The sequence below is a fragment of the Schistocerca americana genome, chromosome 4 (genome assembly GCF_021461395.2).
Source record: "Schistocerca americana isolate TAMUIC-IGC-003095 chromosome 4, iqSchAmer2.1, whole genome shotgun sequence".
NCBI classification, from domain to species: domain Eukaryota; kingdom Metazoa; phylum Arthropoda; class Insecta; order Orthoptera; family Acrididae; genus Schistocerca; species Schistocerca americana.
This window is the reverse complement of record NC_060122.1, coordinates 316,213,526-316,237,622: the sequence shown is the minus strand read 5'-3', so window position 1 is coordinate 316,237,622 and position 24,097 is coordinate 316,213,526. Positions and strand designations below refer to the sequence as shown.

General features: G+C 38.4%; 1 protein-coding gene across 1 annotated transcript in view; it reads left to right on the top strand.

The window, feature by feature from the left end:
* Positions 1-24,097, top strand: part of LOC124613122 (proclotting enzyme) — a 159,852-nt gene that overhangs the window by 125,888 nt on the left and 9,867 nt on the right. Inside the window, exons 4-6 of the mRNA XM_047141736.1 lie at positions 6,309-6,397; positions 15,237-15,372; positions 16,232-16,370. Of these exons, the coding sequence (XP_046997692.1) occupies positions 6,309-6,397; positions 15,237-15,372; positions 16,232-16,370 (364 nt within the window). The remainder of the gene's footprint in view (positions 1-6,308; positions 6,398-15,236; positions 15,373-16,231; positions 16,371-24,097) is intronic.

Genomic DNA, 24,097 nt, shown 5'->3' with positions numbered 1-24,097 from the left:
TAGTTTCACACAAACGATGTTTTCGGAATCCATGCTGTTTCGCATGGAAGAGGTCATTCTGTTCAGGATACGTCATTATGTTTGAGCTCAGAATATATCCTAAGAATCTACAACAAACTGATGTCAAGGATACTGGACGGTAGTTCTGTGGATCAATTCTACTACCCTTCATATAGACGGATATGACCTGTGCTTTCTTCCAACTACAGAGCACGGTTTTCTGTTCAAGGGATCTATGATAAGATTATTATTAGAAGAGGGGCTAACTCAGCTGCAAATCAGTATAGCATCTTACAGAGATTCCATCAGGCCGTGGAGCTCGTTCAATTATAATGACTTTAGCTGTTCCTCAAAACCACTGATACAAATACTGATTGCACTCATCTTTCCAGCGGTACAAGGATTAAATTGGGGCAGTTATCCGGGGTTCCTTCGTAAAGGAACATTTGGAAATGGAATTAAGCATTTCACCTTTTGCTTTGCTCCCTTCAGTTTCAGTTCCTGTCTCGTTCACTAGGGTCTGGACACTAACTTTGTTGCCGGTAACAGCCTTTACATACGACCGCAATTTCTTTGGGTTCTGTGAAAGATCATTTGACAATATTCTGCTACGGTAGTCATAAAGGCTTCACTCAGCATCTCTCTATCTACAGTCCTACGTTTTGTTTTACACCTATTATGTAGTAGTCTCTGCTTTTTCTTTTTTCTTTTTAGCAGTTTCCTTGCAGTGATTGTACACCACGGAGGGTCCCTCCAATTATGAACTGTTTTACTGGGTACGTATCCATCCAGCGGAAGGTCAACAGTTCTTTTGAATTTTAGCCATAGTTCCTCTACATGCTCGTGCCCTGCACTGAAAGTTTCTAGTTCCTCATTGAGATATGACACTATTGATTTTTTTTACCTAGTTTACTGAACATATATATCTTCGTACTTGTTTTGATTGTCCTTTGTACTGTGGTAATCATTATTGCCACAACCGCATCATTGTCACTGATACCATTTTCAATGTGGATATCCTCAAAGAGGTCAGGTCTATTTGTTACAATTAAATTCAATATATTTCCATCATGAGTGGGGTTCCTAACTATCTGTTCAGCGTAGTTTTCAGAGAAGGCATTTAGTAACGTTTCACAGGATGTCTTATTACACCCACCACTAACAAAACGGTAATTTACCCAACTGATTGTTCGGCGATTTAAGTCCCACCTATGATTACTACATGACTGGGAAACTTGTAAATTGAATTGAGGTTTTCTCCAATTTTTTTTTGTTTACATTAGGAGATGAGTCTGGTGTTAGACAGAAGGATCCAATTACCATGTTATGCCCCCCCCCCCCCCCCCTGAGTCTTGCCCAAACAATCTCACATGCAGTTTCAATTTAATTTCTATCTCGGTGGATTTGAGTTTCTTGTCTACTGCAACAAATACACCACCTCCATTTCCCAATAGCCTATCCCTACGATACACAATTAAATTTTGCCCAAAAATCGCACTGCTGTTAATTTCAGGTTTGAAGCAGCTTTCTGTACCTAGTGTTATGTGAGCTCCACTGCGTTTCAGCAGCACTTCAAACTCTGGAACTTCGTTGCAAATGCTTCAGCAGTTAACCTCTGGGATTTTAATACTCTCACCTATGAGAGGCATTTCTTTCTAGTTTACACTGATTCTTCTGGGTTTCCTACAGCTAACCATTATCTGGACTGGATCGAGAGTCTCCTAACGAAAAAAAACCTTGCGTGCACCCCACACACATTCAGCTACCTGGGTACCAGCCTTTGATGTGTAGTGTACACGACCCATTTTGGGAGACCCTACAGTTCTCAGCCCTATGGCGCAGGTCCAGACAGTCGCAGCCTAGCTTGTCACAGAACTTCCGAAGTCTTTAGTTCAGTCCTTCCATTCGCCTCAGAGCCAAGGGGTCATGATTAGTTCTGGGGACAGTGGTGCAAATTGTGAGCTTCGTTGAAATTCTGTTGCAAGGCTTTTCTTCTCAACCTTCTCTGCTAGTCACTGGAATGATCCAAGTATGACCTCAGAGTCCAGATGACAGGCATCATTTGTTCCAACATGCACCACAATCTGGAGCTGGTTGCACCCTGTTCCTGTAACGACTGTCAGAATAGCCTCTACAACATGTTGAATGAGGCCCCCCAGGCATACGTAATGAGTACACCTGGTGATCTTTCCTGTCTCTTGCTGCCATTCCCCTAAGGGATACCATCACTCACCGTATGTTTGAACTGCTGACGATTAATAGACCCCAACCCTTTTGTGTCTGCCTCCTCTTGACACAGGAAAAACAGATTTTCCCAAAGAGGTGAAGTGAGTTCTTCTAGCTCAGTTTCAGTGAAAGACAGCACCTCAAACTTGTTTGTTATGGGGATCAGTTTAACACCCTGAGTCCTTCATCGTCTCCGTTCACCCTGTACAGGACACCTAGATATACCAGTGAAACGCCATTCACAGTCAAGTGGACGAGAAATAACAGATCACGTAATTTCTGCAGAGGCGTCAGGAGCTACAGGAGCCGATAGTGCTTGGGACACCTTAGGTACCAGTACCGCAGGTACATGAATCTCGGGAGCTCTTCCAACACATTAATTCGCAGCAGCTGCCAATTGTTTGACAGTAGTCGGGGCGATTTCGGCTGCTTACGAATGTCAAAATGGTTCAAATGGCTCTGAGCACTATGGGACTTAAGCCGGCCGCAGTGGTCTTGCGGTTCTAGGCGCTGCAGTCCGGAACCGCGTGACTGCTACGGACGCAGGTTCGAATCCTGCCTCGGGCATGGATGTGTGTGATGTCCTTAGGTTAGTTAGGTTTAATTAGTTCTAAGTTCTAGGGGACTGATGACCTAAGATGTTAAGTCCCATAGTGCTCAGAGCTATTTGAACTATGGGACTTAACATCTGAGGTCATCAGTCCCCAAGACTTAGAACTACTTAAACCTATCTAACCGAAGGACGTCACACACATCCATGCCCGAGGCAGGATTCGAACCTGCGACCGTAGGGGACGCGCAGTTCCAGACTGAAGCGCCTAGAGCCGCTCGGCCACACTGGCCGGCCACAAATGTCAACCACGGAGCATTCACAATGGAGCTCCATTTCGGCTGGTGCAATGTATTACAGGACAGTGAACAAATAACTTTAAATTTATCCTGCTGATTATCTTTTAATCTGCTGAGCTAAGAAAGTACTAATTCCCTATAAGAACTGAAGCAATTACACAAAACAAGATTTCTAATAGGGCAACACAAAAATCTATGGTAAAAATACTAGTTTCTTAAAACTTTTTGGGGTTAATTAGTCACTATCAAACTCGAAAATAGAGTTAATTTATGATGAATGTAGATAAGATATATTCCTCTTTAAGGGAACGCTAGATGAAACACAATATGTTAGTTACAGTATCTGCTACAGTAACTAAACCACAAGCGCAGATTTTCTAGAACAAAATTCTCAAAAATGCACGTGTTTGCGTTGATATACAACGATACTCGGAGTGATCTACCCTTTGGTAGTAATTATGAACCTCAAACGCTGATTTGCTACGTAATAAGTTAACGAAAAGACTCGTACCGGTAACTAAATGTAGTTTTGTAAGCGTCCGAATATTTTCATAAATAACCTATTTCTCACGTAATTATACAATGAAGTTACAGAACGATTGTTGTGAACGAGGATAGGCCTACTGTTCTCAAAATTTTTAAAAGAGCACAATAAGTTTAAGCCTACAATTGACGATACGATAACAATACGATTTTATCGCGGCATTCGCGAATGTTCGGTATTTCACAATACGAACAGGTATTGATGCAATGAATGAAAGATTTTGCAAAGGCGACGCGAACAGGAAAATATCTGAATATAGAATTTCATATCAGCACATCACTCTTGTACACGCGTTCTCACACAAAGGAAAATTTCGAAGTCCATACATGAGCACACATTTACAATTAAACAGGTTTCTCATATTTTGTGTAGTTTTTATAACTAGTCATACACATATTTATAATTACATAATATTTTGGTGATAATGTCATATGTTGCTAATAATCTACATCTATGTTAAATATTCTTTTACAGTATAACAACTTTTACTTACTAAAAAGGTTTTAAGCTTTTGTCTGAAAGTGAGGGGCTCATTTATTTCTTTAATTTCTTGTGGTAATTTGTTATACAGTTTTATCCTATTGTAAAATATACTTTTTTGCGTCTTTGCCTTGTTCTTTCTATCTAGATGGAGGTGGTGACAAGCTCTTGTTTCATGGTCATGTATTAGGCTGTTTGTGTTGTACATGTTGAGATTTTTCTTAATGAACATTATGTTCTGAAAGATATACTCACAAGAAACAGTTAGAATTCCTACCTTTCTAAATAATTCTAGACAGTGGGCCCTGTTGTTGCTATTTGTTATTATCCTTATGGCTCTTTTTTGTACTTTGAACACAGTTTGTATGTTACTGGCACTTGTTCCCCAAAACATGATCCCATAGCTGAGGACTGAGTGTAGATATCCGTAATATGTTATTTTAAGACAGGTATTATTGCATACCAGTGCAAGGATTCTAAGAGCATAGCATGCTGTTGATAATTTCTTTGCCAAAATGTTGACATGGTTTGTCCATTTCAGTTGGCTGTCTACACTCATCCCTAAGAATTTGGTACTTGTTACACATTCTAGTTCATTATTATTAACTTTTATTCTAGTGGCATTGTGTTTTTTGTTCAATTGGAAGTTAATATAGTTAGTTTTCTTTACATTTAGGGTTACTTTATTTTTTAATGACCAGTTGTGGACATCATTGAGAGCCTCGTTTGCTCTTTCTGACAGTTGTGTTGGATTTTCACCTGTTATTACTATGTTGCTGTCATCAGCAAAAAGTATTTTTTCGCCATGTCTGATACTTTGTGGGAAGTCGTTGATGTGTATAAGAAACAATATTGGGCCTAATACACTTCCCTGTGGGACGCCTATATTCACATTTTCTGGGTCAGACAGGTGTTTTATAAGGGAATTGTTTGAAACTTGTGATATCTCAACTCGTTGAACTCTGTTTTCCAAGTATGATTTGAACCACTTCTTTGTCACACCTCTTATTCCTATTTGCCCTAATTTATGAAGTAAGATTTTGTGGTCAACTGTATCAAAGGCCTTGGACAAGTCTAAAAAGATACCACTTACATTTTCACCTTTGTCCAGTGCTTCTAAAATTACTTTAGTGAACTGTGCTATAGCATATTGTGTGCCTTTTCCAGGCCTAAAACCAAATTGGCCATTGGAAAAAAGATTATATTTATTCAGGTAATTTAGCAGTCTCTTTTTGACTAGTATTTCTATTATTTTAGAAATGATAGACAGTATAGAGATCGGCCTGTAGTTCTCTACATTTTCCACATCTCCATTTCTAAGGATAGGTATAACTTTTGCTTGTTTTAGGTACTCCGGAAAGTATCCAGATTCGAAAGATTCATTAATTATGTCTGTTAATGGGCCCTTTATTGAGTCTATACAATCTTTAATTACGCAGACTGGGATTTCATCAAGTCCTACTGAAGTTTTATTTTTTAGTTGGTGTACTACTAGTGCCACTTCCCTTTCTGTAGTTGGCAAGAGCACCATTGAGTTTGTTGGCTGGTTCTGAGTAGGTAAATCATACGTATCTGGAAATTTCTGCTGTTATTTTTTTGCAATACTACTGAAATACGAGTTTACAAAATCAGCTAATTTTTTAGAGATCTATAAAGAAGAACATAGTTTGCTTATCTGTTGTTGTAGACTTTAGTCTGGTTACCTTCCAGTTTATTTTGATAATAAGCTATTACAAGTGCATCATGTTGTTTGAACTTCATCCAACATCATACCCATAATTCACTTTCGTGCCTGGAAGCTCTGCTGTCTCCAAAACAGCAGTTCACAATGCTGCCTCAATTCTAGTCTTGATACGCTTATATAGCTCTAAGCAAACAATTAACTAACTTTGTTGTCTGAGAAGTATTTATCTCCTTGGCAAGAAAATAAAGTATCATCAGTTTCACGACTCAGGAAAACACTCATTTATGTAATCTAAATACATACTTGATAGTGTACATCATGTACACTATCCAGTGTACATCATGTCACATGTCATGAGCTATGTGCTATAGACTGAAATCTGGTCACAATGTGTGACTTGAGAGTGTACACCTGTTTTGTTATAAAACTTCCATCAATTTCTGTTACACATTCAATATTATCTCGTAATAATTTTAATAAGCATACTAAAAATCACAGCGTTGATATACAGTGTATTTTTTACAGGCAGCTCTTTTCAACAGTGGACGGCAATTCTGTGGAGGCTCCCTCATTGATACAACACACATTCTCACTGCTGCTCACTGTGTCGCTCAGTAAGTATAACTTGCAAATACTGTACTGATTTAATGTCAACAGCTTTCTGGACACCGCATTGTACTCATTAGTATTTTATAAGTCCAAACATGAGGAGAAAAAATATTTGAATTTAACTGTGCATTGGGATCTAAGACTAGGAAGTGATTTAGAAATAATTAAAATGCTAAATCATAATGTATGAAAGGGTTCTGGAAGCCAGCTTCTTCCATTTCAAGTCTATTATCATAAACACCACACATTTTCACTTGAGCTGAACTGCAAACAGAGGTGAAATACTACAGTAATAAGAATTTGTAGAGGTAGAGAGAGAGAGAGAGAGAGAGAGAGAGAGAGAGAGAGAGAGAGAGAGAGAGATACTAACTAACTATATGCCAGCGTGAATTACGAGGGATACTTGTAAGTACAGACTCAATGACAAGATTCTGGGTTCGATTCCCGGTGGGGTCAGGGATTTTCACCTGCCTCAATATGACTGGGTGTTTGTGTTTTCCTCATCATTTCATCATCATTCATGAAAGTGGCGAGATTGGGCTGAGCAAAGGTTGGGAATTTGTGCAGGAGCTGATAACCGCGCAGTTGAGTGCCCCACAAACCAGTCATCATCATCATCAATGACATGATTATTCTGTTTACCTCATTCATTTACAGAATTTCACTTGGAGAAATGGTGAAGCGACTAAGTAATCAGACTCATATTTGGGAGAAATGACAGTCTAATCCTTGCCCAACCTTCAATTTAAATTTTCCATAGTTTCACTAAAGCATTACAGGCAAGTCTCACATTGCACCTTTTGATAAGGCTATGGCATGTTTCCTTTTATATCTCTGTGAATAACTAGTGCTTTGCCTCTAATGACCTAGCAGTCAACTGGGTGTTAAACACAAAACTTCATTTCTTTAACACAGGATGCAAATAAAGCAAAAGAAAGACCTAATGAGAGAAAAGGAAATACAAGTACCAATTAAAGCTCTCCTGCTAAACCAAAGAAATATCCCAAATTTTAGAAAGAGGAGATACTGTAGACATATATGAAAAGTGGTAGAGGTTAGTATAATGTGGTAAGGGAGCCAATAAATAGGAAGAATGCTTTCATTATGTAGTCCAGGACACTGTCAAAGACTACTTTCAGAGGAAGGAGGGGGTTAAGGGAACAGGCAAATTGGAAAGATATCTCAATAGAAAATTAGTAAAAGCTTTGAAAATATATGTATTGTTATATTTATTTTGCATAAAGTGCATAATAAAGCAGTATTAGCACACAACTATGCATTTTGAGAGTCATATTCTCTTCATCTGTCCGTCAAAGATAAGCAAATAATCAGACAGCCTCAAACATGCAAAGTGTCAATAAAAAATAAGCCAGTTAAACAAAAAGTCTTTGTCTCAATTTAAAATCACCAAATTGTGTTCTCTGTTCCATTGCATCACCATACCACTCATTGCTTAGAGAATCCCCTTATCTTCAACAGTGCCTCCAACCTCAATGAGAGTGCATCTCTTGAAACACATAGCAGAGTGTTAACATTGTTTTTTTGATCTATATGTTGAGTAAACATAACAGTTCACTTAATACCCTACCTCAGGTCAATAAGATGGATAATATTAAAAAGTGTGCATCGAAGTAAGCAAAAATTACTTACTGTTAAAAAAGTAAGGTTTATTCATTGTATATTGTATGAAACATTGTGGATAAAGTTCCTTTGTGTTCAGCTGGACAAGATAAAAGGGAGCCAATACACAAATAGATTAATCAAAGAAATCAGTTCAACTAACTTTGATTAGAAGTACCTGTCATTTTGACTGTTTTGCATACTTTTGCCTGCTTTCATTTTATAGAATTATCTTCTAGAGCACTTCGACTAAAAAAAAAAATACTATTCAGCAAAAGCAAACAGTAAAAATACTGCATTCAGCAGATAATTACACATCTTGCACATGACTTCGAATTTTAACACTCATTTCTCAGTACACTTAATGGTGTTGTTGTTATTAATACAAACAGTTTCAAGTTAACTGTAATATACACAATACAAAACGCTATGTATACAAAATTTGTGTGTGTTTGGAGGAGATAATGTTACAGGTATACTGTCCATGGAGGTTTTGATGCTAGTAATATTCAGGGACCAGCACAAATCTGCTTGGTGGATTAGTGCTGAGGTCCGATGTGCTGGCCAGCCTGTGGATGGTTTTTAAGGTGGTCTTTCAACTGCCTCGGCAAATGCAGGCTGGTTCCCCTTATTCCGTCTCAGTTACACTATGTCGGTGATTGCTGCACAAACCGAGCGAGGTGGCGCAGTGGTTAGACACGACTCGCATTCGGGAGGACGACGGTTCAATCCCACGTCCGGCCATCCTGATTTAGGTTTTCCGTGATTTCCCTAAATCGCTCCAGGCTAATGCCGGGATGGTTCCTTTCAAAGGGCACGGCCGACTTCCTTCCCCGTCCTTCCCTAATCCGATGAGACCGATGACCTCGCTGTCTGGTCTCCTTCCCCAAACCAACCAACCAACCAACCAATTGCTGCACAAATACTCTCTCCATGTACGTGTACACCATAATTGCTCTACCACACAAACATTTGGGGTTACACTCGTCTGGTATGAGACGTTCCCAGGGGGGTTCCACTGGGGGCAGAACCGCACAATAACCCTGGGTTTAGAGAGGGGCGGTGGTGAGGTGAGTGGACTGCTGTAGCCTGTTGTGGGGTTGTGAACCACTGAGGGCTGCGGCGGGGACAAAGCCTCACCGTCATTTCTAGGTCCCCGGTTCAATACACAAAGCACACACAATGTTCAGGGACAGCATTCAAGCTGCCAAGTGATGAGTGCCATTTTAGAAATATTGCTGCAAGTGTCATCCATTTACATTAATGCACAACTGGCATCTCCATGCTAATGATTATTCAAAAGGTTAAAAAAACCAAGTGTTTCAGGAACAACAGTTGTAGCTTTGGCCAAATGGACAATCAGCTCTTCTGAAGGGTCTATTGTTGTCTCTTTCACCAAATGCTTCATCTCCCTCACAAAAGGAAATCTATAGGAGTGATGCTGGAGGTAGCCACAGAACTTGCCCTCCCCTCCAAATCCAACAACTGGGGAAAACATTGTCTAAATATGCTCTAACATCAAGAGCATAGTGTGCCGGAGCCTCATCATGTTGGAACCATAATCATTACCTGACTGCTAGTGTGAATTTTCCAACATTTCCAATAGCACTTCACAGAGGAAGATACAGTAAATTCCTCTACCATGTGTGTTAGGCAGAAGATACAGCCCAGTCAGGTAGTCACGTACAGTACCCACACAGTTATGGCAAATCTCTGTGTAAACACAAGTAGCTTTAGTGTTTTACAACCCCCAACATGGCTACTGTGTTGCTGAATATTCTTTCCCTTGTCGAGGCAGCCTTTCCAGTGAGCAAAACACATTGTTGAGACTCAGGGATGTTTATGATTTGATGCTGCTGATTGATCTGCTGAATATTCCTTCCCTTGTGAAGGTAGCCTTCCCAGTAAACTGAAAACACTACTGAAACTCAGGGATGTTTACAATTTGATATAGATACATTTAGCAGAAGTCTTCACACTTGGCAAAGTCATTAGATGATGGGTCTTGTATCTTTTAATATCTGAAAGGATGCATGCCCATTTTGTGCAAGATACTTAACACTTTTTCATTGGAACCATTTAGTTCCTTGGTTATGGATTGTGTGTTGGGGTAGTTCTCAATTCACTACGACACAGCTTCCCCACAATGATCAGTTATCAAACTGCCAGGTCTACTAGTTTGCCATTAGTCTTGTCTAAGGGGTCCTGTTTCACAAAGCTGGTCAGCCTGTCTTTGAAATGTGACACGGAAACCATTCAACATACAGGTGTCTTGCTGCTTGACTGTTGCATCATGCTTCCCTGTAAATGTGATACACGCTAGCTAACTTGGCTAGTGTGTAACGACCTTACAATAATAACATAATTGTTTATCAAGGGATGTGGACACTACTAGTAGTATCTTAGCCTTCCTAGCAGTGAGACGTAGCTGAGTTGCAAATCTGATTCCAGTGTCAAAGTGTTGCATATGAAGCAATCAAAACAAGTGTGAATTTTGGCCTAAGGGAAGTCCAGCATCAAGGTCTCTTAATGGGGAAATGTGCACTTGTGAGATGTGTGTCACATAACAAAATTTTTTTCTTTATCTCCTCCAATAACTTTACAAATCTGTATATATATTTTTTTACACCCTGTATATGACCATGTTACATGACAAAAATATTTTCCCCAATAAATCATGCCTCCTTACCTAGGGGGGTAGTGTATTCTGGAGCAAATATCTTCAACTAGCTGCCAGCAGACTTAAGGCAATAAAGTTGGACTGTAGACTCAAGACAAATCTATACCGTATTAGCAGCTTCTTCCATAAATTATCAGATTATGTAAATTCAAGGACTGAAGATACATTTTAGTAACAAAAAAGTGACAACATTCATCACAAACAGGCCTCTGTTCTTACTAATACTGCCTGATGATTATGAAAGCAGTCACATAATATTAAGTATGGAGTAGCAGGTAAACAGTAGTCACTTACAAGGACAGAGGTGAGATTTGTAAATTATCTATTTTGACAAACTTCATCCTGCTAGTTGAGAACCATTCAAAAGTAGCTCCTGTGACAGGATAAAGGTCACAACATTTCTGTAAATAAATAAAAAAGGGGTGGTGGTAGAGGGGGGGGGGGAGGTAAAAGATAATGCCACAGATTCCATTTTGGGCTAGGTATAATTGTTACAACACAAGAACATAAGAAAATTTTATTTATATGTATCAAGATCGCAACTAAGAGTCTCTAAAAAATTGAAGAAAGACTCACGTCTGGTCAGTTGCAGATACACTTGAGAAGAAAACTGGGGACAAGGCCAAAGTAAAACAATGTTTGATACACAACTGTTTGGAGAATGCATTTTGTGTAATGTTTGTAGTGATGCATAATTCTCACATCGTAAGACTGATAGTATTGGTACTGATATTCAATAAACATTATCTATGGGAAAATAGTAGCATAAAGCCTGCTTGCAGATCACAGACAACTCACTATATTCATGAGTAAGAACTACAAGTTTTTGCTATTTGGCAAGATAATGGAAGCTGTCTCAAAATCTTTTGTGAATAAGGTAAAAAGTGATCAACATGTGTGCCTGTGTACTTTGATGGTCCTCAGTGCAGACCATATGATCTGTGTGTGTTTTTGTGTGTTTTTCTCACACAGTATATTATCCTTATTTAGTGGATCTGAAGCTAATGAAGCTATCAACACTGTTTTACAATTGTTCCTGCTTTCTCTCTTCCTCTGTGCTTCTGTTTCTTGAAAATTTGCTTATCTTTTTCCTAACATGTGAAGCCTTCACAGTACATCAAATTGTGTTCATCATAGAAGCAGAGAAAATGGATACATTCTCTGCACTTTGCCCACTAAAGAGAAAACAGATAAATCCTCTGCACTACGCCCACTAAATGAAAGCCATTTTCTGGCAGTCAAAAATTTCCTGCCTAATTTGTGATGGAAAGCAAATTTCATTTACATTCATGAACATTCTTCATTTGGCAGTTGACTTCAACATGTATCATGTATATGATGATATCATGTGAAATACTGAAGCTGGTTACTGATTATGTATAAGGCTGTAGATCATTGTGGCATCAGTTTGATGATGTAGTTCTCCCTTTGCTTATGTTGATAAATGTGTATTGATACACAGTATCTTCTGTTATATGTCAATAACTGAACTCTGATAAAAAGTGTAAGGCCACCTGGCCTACAGTAATCATTGCATGATTAGTGAAAAATATCTTGTCATTGGGGGGGGGGGGGGGGGGGGGGGCGTGGAGAGAGAGAGAGAGAGAGAGAGATACCAGCAATAATTGTGTAACACTTTTGATTCCTCTAATATCTTCATAGCCTCTTCAAAAAAGGATATTACATTTTATGAGAAGAAACACATACCAAACAGAATGAAGAGCAAAACATTCAGTCTGCACAGACGATCAAACATGTCGTCAAATTTTTATGTGTACGCATTTATCACTCTTTCTCCTTTGTTCATAGTGTGATTCATTTCAGTTAAATTAGTAAATTAATAACACAAAAATCTGGCAACAGTTTTCATTTTCTCTTTAAATAGTAAAAAATATTGCAAAAAAAGCATCACTCAGGGTCTGAGTGATGTTACGACTTCTGCTGATTGGTGAGAGTAATGGCTTTACCATAAAAAGGCATTGTCAGCTACCTGTTGTGAATTTAAGAAGTAATGTTTGCCGATGTTTACTCTTCCTGCATTTGTTTTATGAATTGAATGAATATATTTAATTAAACTCTGTTTTAAGCATTTTCTTTACTTGGATATTAATAAAATACTGATCCCATGCTCTTTTACAAGCACATATATCTCTCAGTCTCTGTAAGGGTGCTGTAGACTTTCACGTTGGGCGCTCTCTTTTCCCCATAATGTATCCATCCCCTGATCCAAGGCTATGCACTGAGTGTAATGCCCTCTACCTCAAGCATCCATATGTCTTTCCTTCACTTCATCTGTTTCTCATCTCCCTATTTTGTTGAATGAAACAAGTCCTAAAAGCTACAGATTAAAATCTATTTTTCTATTTTTGTGCTTTCAGTCAGTATGCTGATAATTTTCCATACACTAAGAGCTAGGCTGACACTTCACTTCAGTCACACAATGTCACTGCTCTCATCAACATCACAAGTTGTTGTGCTAATTGCTAAGCATCATGACCCCATGAACCAAGCATATCTATCCTTGATATGAACTATCCACCTGTTTGCTGCTCTTCCCCTTAGTCTCTTTCCCTCAATCTTCCCCTCCATGATCATTTCCTCTCAATTTTCTCCATCTCTTCTCACAATATGGCCAAAGAATGAGAAGAAAGGTGCCCAAAGATACTGCATTGCTCTATAATGGACACATTTGTTGTTCTTTCGGTCAGTTTTATGTGCAACATATCGCATCAGTACCAAAGCTCAAATGCATCAATTCACTGCTTGTCTCTGGCCCTAAGGGTCCTTCATTCCGCAACCATAAAAGAAGATGGAAAACACAAGTTTTTCAATCAGTCAGACATTTGGGGTGTTTGTTATCACACTGTGCTGCCAGATATTGATGAGCTTCTTCATATCTGCTGGCCTCAGTATAATCTATTGTCTTATCACATCTTCCTTCACAGCTTCCTGTGTTGCAGTTGGTTGACACAAGGTAGATGAAAGAAAGCACAACATTCAGCTCCTTTAATTGACCTTTAAGTTGAACCTTTGCTCCTTACCATGAGTTTGGATTTGCTAAGATTGATACCTAATTCATCTGATAGACTAATGTACTTTACTTTTGTTAGCAGCTCAGCAAGTTCATCTTTGCTGTTGGCTAAAAGCATGGTGTCATCAGCAAATCAGAGTTGTTAATACTTCTACCACCAATTGAGATACCTTTAGTCCAACTATCAAGAGCATTCCTAATGACATCTTCTACATATATGTTATACAGTTGGGGGACATAACACAACACTGACAGCTTTTGATACACTGAAAAAATAATCAGATGTTGCAGAACTCGTCTTCACAGCTGTGAGGTAACCATTGTATAGGATTCTGATCAGGCTGTCAAGTGTGCCATACCTTTTCCCAGACAACATAGTCAAAGACTTTCCTATAGCCAAGGGACCAGATGAGAAAAGGAACACTGAACTATTGTGATTTCTCAATTATCTGATATATGCTGAGAATCTGTTCATGGGTTCCTTTTCCGTCAACAAAATCTGCTTGTTCTGTAGATATCAGTGTCTGACTATATGGCTTCAAATGCTGGTTTAAGATGTAGAGCAGAATTGTATTTGTGTGGGAGATGAGGGCAATAATTCAGTAGTTGGAGCAGTTTCTGAATCACCCTTTCTTGTAAAGGGGGATGGGAGAGACTTCGACCAGTCTTCTGGCCATTCCTAAGTTTACCATATTCTTGCATACAATGAATACAGCACATCAACATCTTCCTGCCCCATTTCTTCGATCATATCCTTAGATATACTGTCTAGATTAGGTGATTTATAGTTCATCAGATGTTGAATTGCTTTCTCTGTTTTGCTGTGTAAGATTATAAGTCCTGGTGTAAGTTGATCAACTGCTTGACTGTCCATATTGTTGTTAGTTCCAGAGTACAACTTTTTACAGTACTGTTCCACATCACAACAGTGTCTTCCTTTTCTCTGATAGTGTCACCATTCTCATCAACACCCATGTATAAGGATTAAATTCACTGGTGATGCTGTTGAGTTTCTTGAAGAGGTCATATACCATACTTGATTGTGATTATGTTGTTGTTCTATCTCACCACAGATGCCATTAATGAGGCGTGACCTGTCCTTTCTACAATTCTGTAATATTTCTCTGCATAGGTTCTGATATCTGTCTTGATCCTTGGTAATGTTTCTTCTGATCACTTATCTCTTCAATTAATTGTACTGTGGACTACAATATCCAAGGATGTTTTGCATTTTGTGGTCATTCTGGTGTCAGAAGTTATGAGGAAACAACCTCCTTCATTCTGTCCCATGTTTACAATGCTTGCACTTCCTTCACTTAATATGATAATTACAATAAGTTGAGATATTTCTGTGTATCACCTTCTGAAGAAAATATTTATTTTATTGTTAAAACTATTCTTATCTGTTAATTATTAAGTAGTAGACTTTCAGAATGTCATGAATTTCATAATGTTTCATGTATTTATGTAAAAGTTATAACAGAAATTGATTTTTTTTCTCTTTTCTACACAGCATGAGCTCTTGGGATGTTGCAAGAGTTACCGTACGTTTAGGTGATTACAACATACGAATAAATACAGAAACAAGGCACATCGAAAAGAAGGTTAAGAGAGTTGTTCGACATCGTGGTTTTGATGCTCGTACACTGGTAAGAATAACTGATAGCCGGAACTAATTCAAGCATGCTTTTATGTAAGTACATTAAAACAATTATACACTTGTATACAGCCAAGAGATCTTATACAGAACATGGACTGAATGAAATAATAAGGCCATACAGAACAGAAGTTTCTGAAAAGGCACTGACAAGTAAATAAATATAAATTATGCTGCCTGTACATTTCCAGGAACTTCTTTGCATAATAAATGTTAAAAAACATTAAAAAGCAGATAATTTGATTTAAGAATGCAACTTATCAGCAGTGCTCAAATCTTAACCAGAGTACAGTATGCACCTCATTTACAAAAACAGCCTGCACGCAGCCACGTCAAGTCATGTGACATACATTATTGGCTTTCTAGTACTGGTATTACTGCTGATGTGTGTACTAATTTGTGAAAGACTACTACACCAAGAAAATGGAATCCGAGTTCAGATTTATGTACATAAAATGACTCTCAGTAACAAACAATCAAATTTGTTGCCCATTTGTGATCTTTTTCGATCTCTGGTTAACTTGTTTACTGGTGTTTACGATGAAGTAACAGTGGTGGGAGGGGGGGGGGGGGGGGAGGAGAACTAGACAATTGTCAGCCAAATCTCATGAGTAAATCCCAACATGCAACACATCAAGAGGCCATGAAAGTCTCAATAATCTCAAACCAACAGACCTCTGCCTCTCTTTCCTGTAATTCATCATTTACACACTTGCTGTTAGCATTAGTTTATTTGTATGTTTGCTTCACACTACAGTGAAATAAATATAGACAATTTACAGAAATAAGTTGCTAACATAGTAACACAGAGAAAGGGAAACTAATATTCATCAATTAAATGTTTGTTCCAGTATAATGATGTTGCAATTCTAACAATGGACTCCCCAGTTACATACTCAAAGATGATTCGCCCTGTCTGTCTACCAACTGGAAGTGCAAAGTATGAGAGTCAGGAAGCAACTGTAATTGGCTGGGGAAGTCTTCGTGAAAGTAAGTTATCATGCATTAAAGTTCTGAAATAAATTCACCAACCAATATGATGCAAATCACTGAGCACAGACATTAGCATGGAACAAAGTCAATTACATAGGAATGTTGCCTGTATTTAGTGGAATTGTTATCTGCAGAATGTTTCTAGTGGAATGATACAGGGACCTGATTCATTCTTTAGTTTTCCTACAGTATAACAATATTGAGGTGTACATGCAGCAAGACACTACCCTGGCACATCACTTCTGAATTGTGGTGCAGTGGGCAGTTGAGAGACATGACAGTACTTACCTGTCCACCCCCTCCCCTTTCTCCTCAATTACTGCCTCAATTCTACAGACCACATCAGCAATGCACTATTTGCCTACTTTGGAAATTCACTTACCAATCTCCACGCATTACATGCAGCTGCTATGTGGTCAAAAATCACCATGGCTTCCCAATTCTTCTGATATCTTTTTAAAATTCATGTTATGATGAAATCCCAACTTGTTACACACCGTCAGGAGAAGAGGTCTCCAATACAATTGCTCTTCAGTATAGTTATTGGCCCTGAAAATCATTTACACATCCAATTGAAAACAAAGCAAGATCAATAATATACCTAAGAAACGGCCAAATTTATAATCTACAGCCACCATGTATTTTTGCAGAATATTTGATTTCTCAAACATTTTTTGAAGTATCTACAATTTCATGTGAAATAGGGTTAAGATTTGCCACCTATTGTAGCCGGTGTATCTCTTTAACACTTGACAGTTCTTCAACCATACAATCAACATTCAGTCATTCTCACACAGAGAAAAGCAGGTAACAGTCTCACATTAAAAACATCACAAGACTGCATCCTTCATCATGTCTGGCAGATCATAACTGTCGCTTTAATCTTTCCTTCATTAAAACATATTGGAATATTATAAATTTGGAAAATAAATTCCCCTCCATAAAAATAACAATACACCAACAGTGGTGTAATTCTTTTCAGTCACAATCTGTTCACATCCAAATAAATATACTTCTGGTTAGCCTGCAAGTGACAGTTTCAGTGTATCATGTAACTCAGCTACTTATTGACGAATACCATATAACAGTATGCGCACTTGTCTGAAATAATCTACATTCCTAGAAAAACTAAACATGTAATTGTAATGATTAATGTGAGAATATGTATCCAATAAAATGCTGTGTGTGACAAGAATTGTTACACTTAATGCTTTGTTTTTAAGTACTTTTTTATATTTAGTGGTATATCATTATTAAACTGCTTTCATAACACTTTTTCAGTGCATTATGTGAGCAGTTCTCTGAAAGCTTTAAACTGTTGGATAATTTTTCGTATGTTAATTAATCGAAGCAATCACTCTCTTGTCCATGTAGTGTTTTCTTGTACTACAGACTTGTTTAGTTTGCAAGATTTCTTCTACATTTAAAGACAAGCAAATTACTGCTGCTGCAAGATAACAAACCAAAACGATCAACTCCGACAAATACCTGGTTGTATCAAACTGAGGTGAATATGAAATGGAATAAAGCTATAGGCTTAATCATAGGTACAGCAGGTGGCAGTTCTTGATTCACTGAGAGGATTGTATTGGTATTTATAATTACTGGTAGATACCCCAAGAGTAATGAATTAATAAAAAACTAAAAAAATGGAACCCAACAGAATGTATGTTGCCCAATAATTGACCAACTAAAAAAAAGTTTTATGTTTGAGAAAACACACCTACTACACAATAAAAAGAGAGAAATATAAATGTTGATTGCTGTTGCTGTGAAACAACAAATTAAATTATGTGCCAACATAATGTGGTAGCATCATTGCACATAGTCAACACTGTATTCCACTTGATACATATTGGTCTACCCATTTATAAAAATTCTGAGTTGTACTCAATCACAGTACGAAACACTTTTGCTCAACAGACATATAATCAGTCATAGCGAATTTTATTTGTGCTGCACTCACTAAAGAAAACTCACAGCATCTTGTGGGGAGAACATTAAGTTAGTATTAGAACAAGATTACAGCTTCATTATATTTGCAGCAGCTCCATGCAAACAGTGCTGTTTGTACAAACTAATAAAATAAAAATACAGTCAAGATCATCAATCAGGGCTTCAGTTATCATACTAGTTTATTCTGCCTCCATAGGTTATTACAAAATAGTCAAAACAGTTTTGCGTCAAGCAGCATGTATTAAAAAAATTGTTGCAGTCAACTGATTTAGTCAGATCAGTGGTTTCCAATTACTGTAACAGACTGCAAATACTTTTGCTGCTTCAAAATAATTTCTTCTCTTCTCCATAAAAAAAGGTGAAAATATAACAATAACTCTGTCATAAAAATACTCAAGATCAGGCACTAAAAGAAATTTATGTCATTTGACAGTGGACTGTACCTTTCATATAATAAACTTTCTTACATTACACACAAACAAATTACCTTTTTGGAGCAAATACATTAAAATATCATTACTATTTATTGATTTTATAAATAAACCACATTTCCACTTTATTAGCATAAAACTGAAATGTTACTCTTTATGTAGAGTTATGATCATAGTTTTTTTTCCCAAAGAGTTATAGCAATGAGTTATATATTTTTTAAAAAGAATATAATTATTTTCTTTCATTTAGCTGAAGTATTTAAACCAACAGTGTACAGATAAAATGTCTATAAATTTTATTTAGGGACGTAGAAATGTTCAAAGTTTTAGGAGTATATGCAACATGTTTTACATAACTGGAAATGTTCAGATGGATGTTCTGGTGGCAAAAACGTTTATTTAAAATGAACTACTTTAAAAACTTCTTTCAAGTTAATATTATTATTTACTTAAAAAATAAATTAAAAAAAAAACACACACACACACAAGTCAGAACACACAGTATCTCAAAATGCAACTGAAAGAAAACATGATAAACTCGAACTTCTCTTACAGCACACAACTTTGAGGACTAACAGATAGACACAGACACACACAGAGGTGACAAAAGTCATGGGATACCTCCTAATATCATGTTAGACCTCCTTCAGCAGAGTGTGGTGCTGTGACTCAGCATGGCATGGACTTAATAATTCATTTGGACGTCCCCTGCAGAAACAGTGAGCCATGTTCCCTCTATAGCCATCTATAATTGCGAAAGTGTTGCCAGTGCAGGATTTTGTGCATGAACTGACCTCCTGATTATGTTCCATAAGTGTTCAATGGGGTTCATGTTGGGTGATCTGGGTGGCCAAGTCATTCACTCAAACAGTCCAGAACGTTCTTCAAACGAGTAGGAAACAATTGTAGCCCAGTGATACAGTACATTATCGTGCATAAAAGTTCCATTGTTTTTTTTGGTAACATGGAGTCAACAAACGACTGCAAATGGTCTCTAAGTTGCCAAACGTAACCATTTCCAGTCAATGATCAGTTCAGCTAGGCCAGAGGACCCAGTTCATTGCTTGTAAACACAGCCCACATCATTATGGAGCCACCACCAGCTAGCACAGTGCCTTGTTGAAAACTTGGGTCTATGGCTTCATGGGGTCTGTGCCACACTCAAACCCCACCATCAGTTCTTACCAACTGAAATTGGGACTCGTCTGACCAGGTCACAGTTTCCCAGTCATCTAGGGTCCAATTGATATGGTCACGAGCCCAGGAGGGGCACTGCAGCTAATGTTGTGCTGTTAGCAAAGACACTCAATTCTGCTACGTAGCCCATTAACGCCAAATTTCGCTGTGCTGTCAAAACAGATGCATTCATCGTGCATCCCACATCGATTTCGGAAGTTATTTCACACATATTTGCTGTCTGTTACCACTGACAGCTCTATGCAAACAGCACTGCTCTCAGTCCTTAAGTGAATGCTGTCAACATCTGTGCTGTCCGTCTTGAGAGGTAATGCCTGTAATTTTGTATTCTTGGCAAACTCTTGACACTGTGGATCTCAGAATACTAAGTTCCCTACCGATTTCCTAAATGTAATGTCCTATGCAGCTAGCTTCAACTACCATTCCACATTAAAATTCTGTTAATTTCCATCGTGCAGCCATAATCATATTGGAAACCTCCTCACATGAATCACCTGAGTGCAAAATGACAGCTCCGCCAATGCACTGCCCTTTTACATCTTGAGTACACAATACTACTGCCATCTGTATATCTGCATATTGCTATCCCATGACTTTTGTCACCTTAGTGTATAAACTATGAAGATACTACAAAGTGTCATTATCTACTGTCAGCTTTGTCACTGCTTTCAATACTTTGTCCTTGGTGCCTTCTGTTATGTGGATTACACTATCACCATAATAAATGAATGGTGATGGAACAGGAGGTGGGAATTCCGTGCAAGACATATTAAACCAAAGTTACTGTAAGAAACAGTAATGTGGCAAGATGATAAAATGTTTATTGTGTTAAACAGCAAACAAATTTTTAGTGCAAGGTTCTCAAATGAGGAACTGATACTTAAAGTGTGCTAAGTAAATGTGCTCCTGTGTTAAACAGTCAGTAGTGGTTAAGAGTAATAGAGGGCTAATAAATTGTGAGCCAAGGCTGTTGGCTAGAAGAAGATGAAATTTATAGTACTGCCAATGCATACACAAAAAAGTAAGACACACACACTGCCTACCTTTCAGAACTAATTGTTCTCTCATCAGGGAGGAAGGTTAAAAAGGAAGGGCCAGTCACTCAAACTCATGGGTGAGAGAGAGACCCATGTTTATTAGACTTAAGTAAGGATACAAAAAAATGGTTCGGCACCTGTGTGCAAATAGCTGAGCATAGCTTGAGAAAAAAGAGAATTGCAACAGCAGCACTTATGCACCTGTAAGATCAAAGAAAATATACCACTATTATTGTCATGCTACGCACAGAGGAACACTGTTTCTGAACAATAAAGTAAATGGCCATCCTGAATATGAATAAATTGTGACTTGAGTTCATTAAGTGGATGAAGTTAATCCTTTCCAACAAGGGCATATAAGACAACAGCAAATAACAAGAGAGGACAGAAGTACTGCAAAATCAGTGAAAGAGTCCCCAGCTTATTAAACATCTACACATATATTTTGCAAACCATTATGAAGTGCATACTAGAAGGTACTTACTATTTTACCATGTTAGGATTTTTTCACATCCCTTTCAGCTATGGAGTGCACAAAGAATGAGTGCTTAAACACCTCTGTGCAAAATGTGTTTAGCCTAGTTTTATCTTCACGGTTGCTATGGGAGTGATAAGTAGGGGGCTGAACCACATCTCTACATTTTTCATTTAATAATGATTCTTGAAACTTTATAATTAACAGTGACTAACAAAGATTCGAGAATATTAGGAAAGGGATAGATCACTACTCATCATGAAGATGGCCCATTGAGTTGAAGAAAGACACAAAAAAAAGACTGTTACATAATAGCTTGTGGCCAAAGCCTTCTTGGGAAAAAAAAAGAAACACACACACACACACACACACACAGCCTGTTGGAGCTGCTGGTGGTAATGGTCATATGTGCATGAAGAGTGCTTTCTTGTGTGAATGTGTGCTTCTTTGTTGAAGAAAGCTTTGGCCAAAAGCTATAATGTGTAACAGTCTTTTTGTTGTGTGTCTACAACTAAACAAGTCACCTTCATGGTGAGTAGCAATTTTTCCTTTTCCTGATGTTGTTTATATTCCAAACTGGAGTTCCTATTGTTTAAAATAAGATTCCCTAGATGCAGGACATATTAAGTGAATAGGCATGAGAATGGGGAAAAGGAGTAGTTGATCATTACCAGTTTCTGCAGCAAATTGGTCAATTAATTTCGTATTAAGAAAACAGTCTTAATCGTGTCTTTTTATTTATTTAGTGCCGACCGGCTTCAGCTCATCACAGGGGCCACCTTCAGAGCGAACACGCCGCTGGTCGACTGCTGGTGGCGTGACGTCTACCAGGTGTGGCAGAAGACTGTGACGCCACCAGCAGTCACCAGTGGTATGTTCACCCTGAAGATGACCCCTGCGGTGAGCTGAAACCGGTCGGCACCAAATAAATAAAAAGATGTGATTAAGACTATTTTCTTAATACTAAGTTAATTTTATATCAATCGCTGTTACTCCACAACCATGTTGTCCAAACATCTAAATTGGTCAATGTTCAGACTTTCTATGCAGAGGGTGCAAGGTTTAACTCTTAAGTTGTGTAACATTTTCTTTTCCTTTTTCCACAATAATTTTGACTTTGTAATTGGTGTTTGAGATCCTATACAACTGAAAGCACACCCTCCAACTATAAGAAAGTGCCATTAATTCTGCACAAACAATGTGATCTTCGGTTTTCCAAGCTTTAAACCAAATCAGATACCTTGAGATTTTCAGTCTTACCAAGAACTCTTGTAAGATCAAGTTTGATGATGTGTTGGATAGAGGGAAAAAAGTGACACTTCTGTTGGCAGGTATGACAAAACTCGTGTCAACTGCTCATGTACGATGGGTACTGTGCACGGCTCAACTTCTCAGTGGCTTAGATAGAGTAATTGTAGTTCATGTCTCTACTCTTCAATGTATGTTCCATGCTGCTATTTAACATCTTTGGAACAAAGATGGCTACAGGAAATTGCTGCAGTAGGAATGACTATTTTTTACTAATATGAAAACATTATTCACTGTATCCTCACACATCCCTACTTGCAGAAAAGATTCTGTATTATAATCAAATCATTATGAACAAAAAAAAAGTTTCCATTTATCAACCGCAAACTGAAGATTGCTTATATGAAAGCTTTGTATGAAAGTATAGATAGTTCTCCTGTCAGGAGCTTCCAGCAAGGCACAGTTTCTAGAATTACTCTGAAAGTAAACAGCATAAAGTAAACAGCTTTCTCCGAAAAGCTGCACTGTTAGCTTATACAGGGTGAGACTGACCCAAATGATAATTACTTTTCACCTTTCATAACAATTCTTCTCATGAATGTATCACATTTTCTGCAGAAGAAACAAATGAACTCGTAGAAGGAACTGTTCCTCCAAATATTACTAACAGCTCAACAAATACACTCCTGGAAATTGAAATAAGAACACCGTGAATTCATTGTCCCAGGAAGGGGAAACTTTATTGACACATTCCTGGGGTCAGATACATCACATGATCACACTGACAGAACCACAGTTACATAGACACAGGCAACAGAGCATGCACAATGTCGGCCCTAGTACAGTGTATATCCACCTTTCGCAGCAATGCAGGCTGCTATTCTCCCATGGAGACGATCGTAGAGATGCTGGATGTAGTCCTGTGGAACGGCTTGCCATGCCATTTCCACCTGGCGCCTCAGTTGGACCAGCGTTCGTGCTGGACGTGCAGACCGCGTGAGACGACGCTTCATCCAGTCCCAAACATGCTCAATGGGCGACAGATCCGGAGATCTTGCTGGCCAGGGTAGTTGACTTACACCTTCTAGAGCACGTTGGGTGGCACGGGATACATGCGGACGTGCATTGTCCTGTTGGAACAGCAAGTTCCCTTGCCGGTCTAGGAATGGTAGAACGATGGGTTCGATGACGGTTTGGATGTACTGTGCACTATTCAGTGTCCCCTCGACGATCACCAGTGGTGTACGGCCAGTGTAGGAGATCGCTCCCCACACCATGATGCCGGGTGTTGGCCCTGTGTGCCTCGGTCGTATGCAGTCCTGATTGTGGCGCTCACCTGCACGGCGCCAAACACGCATACGACCATCATTGGCACCAAGG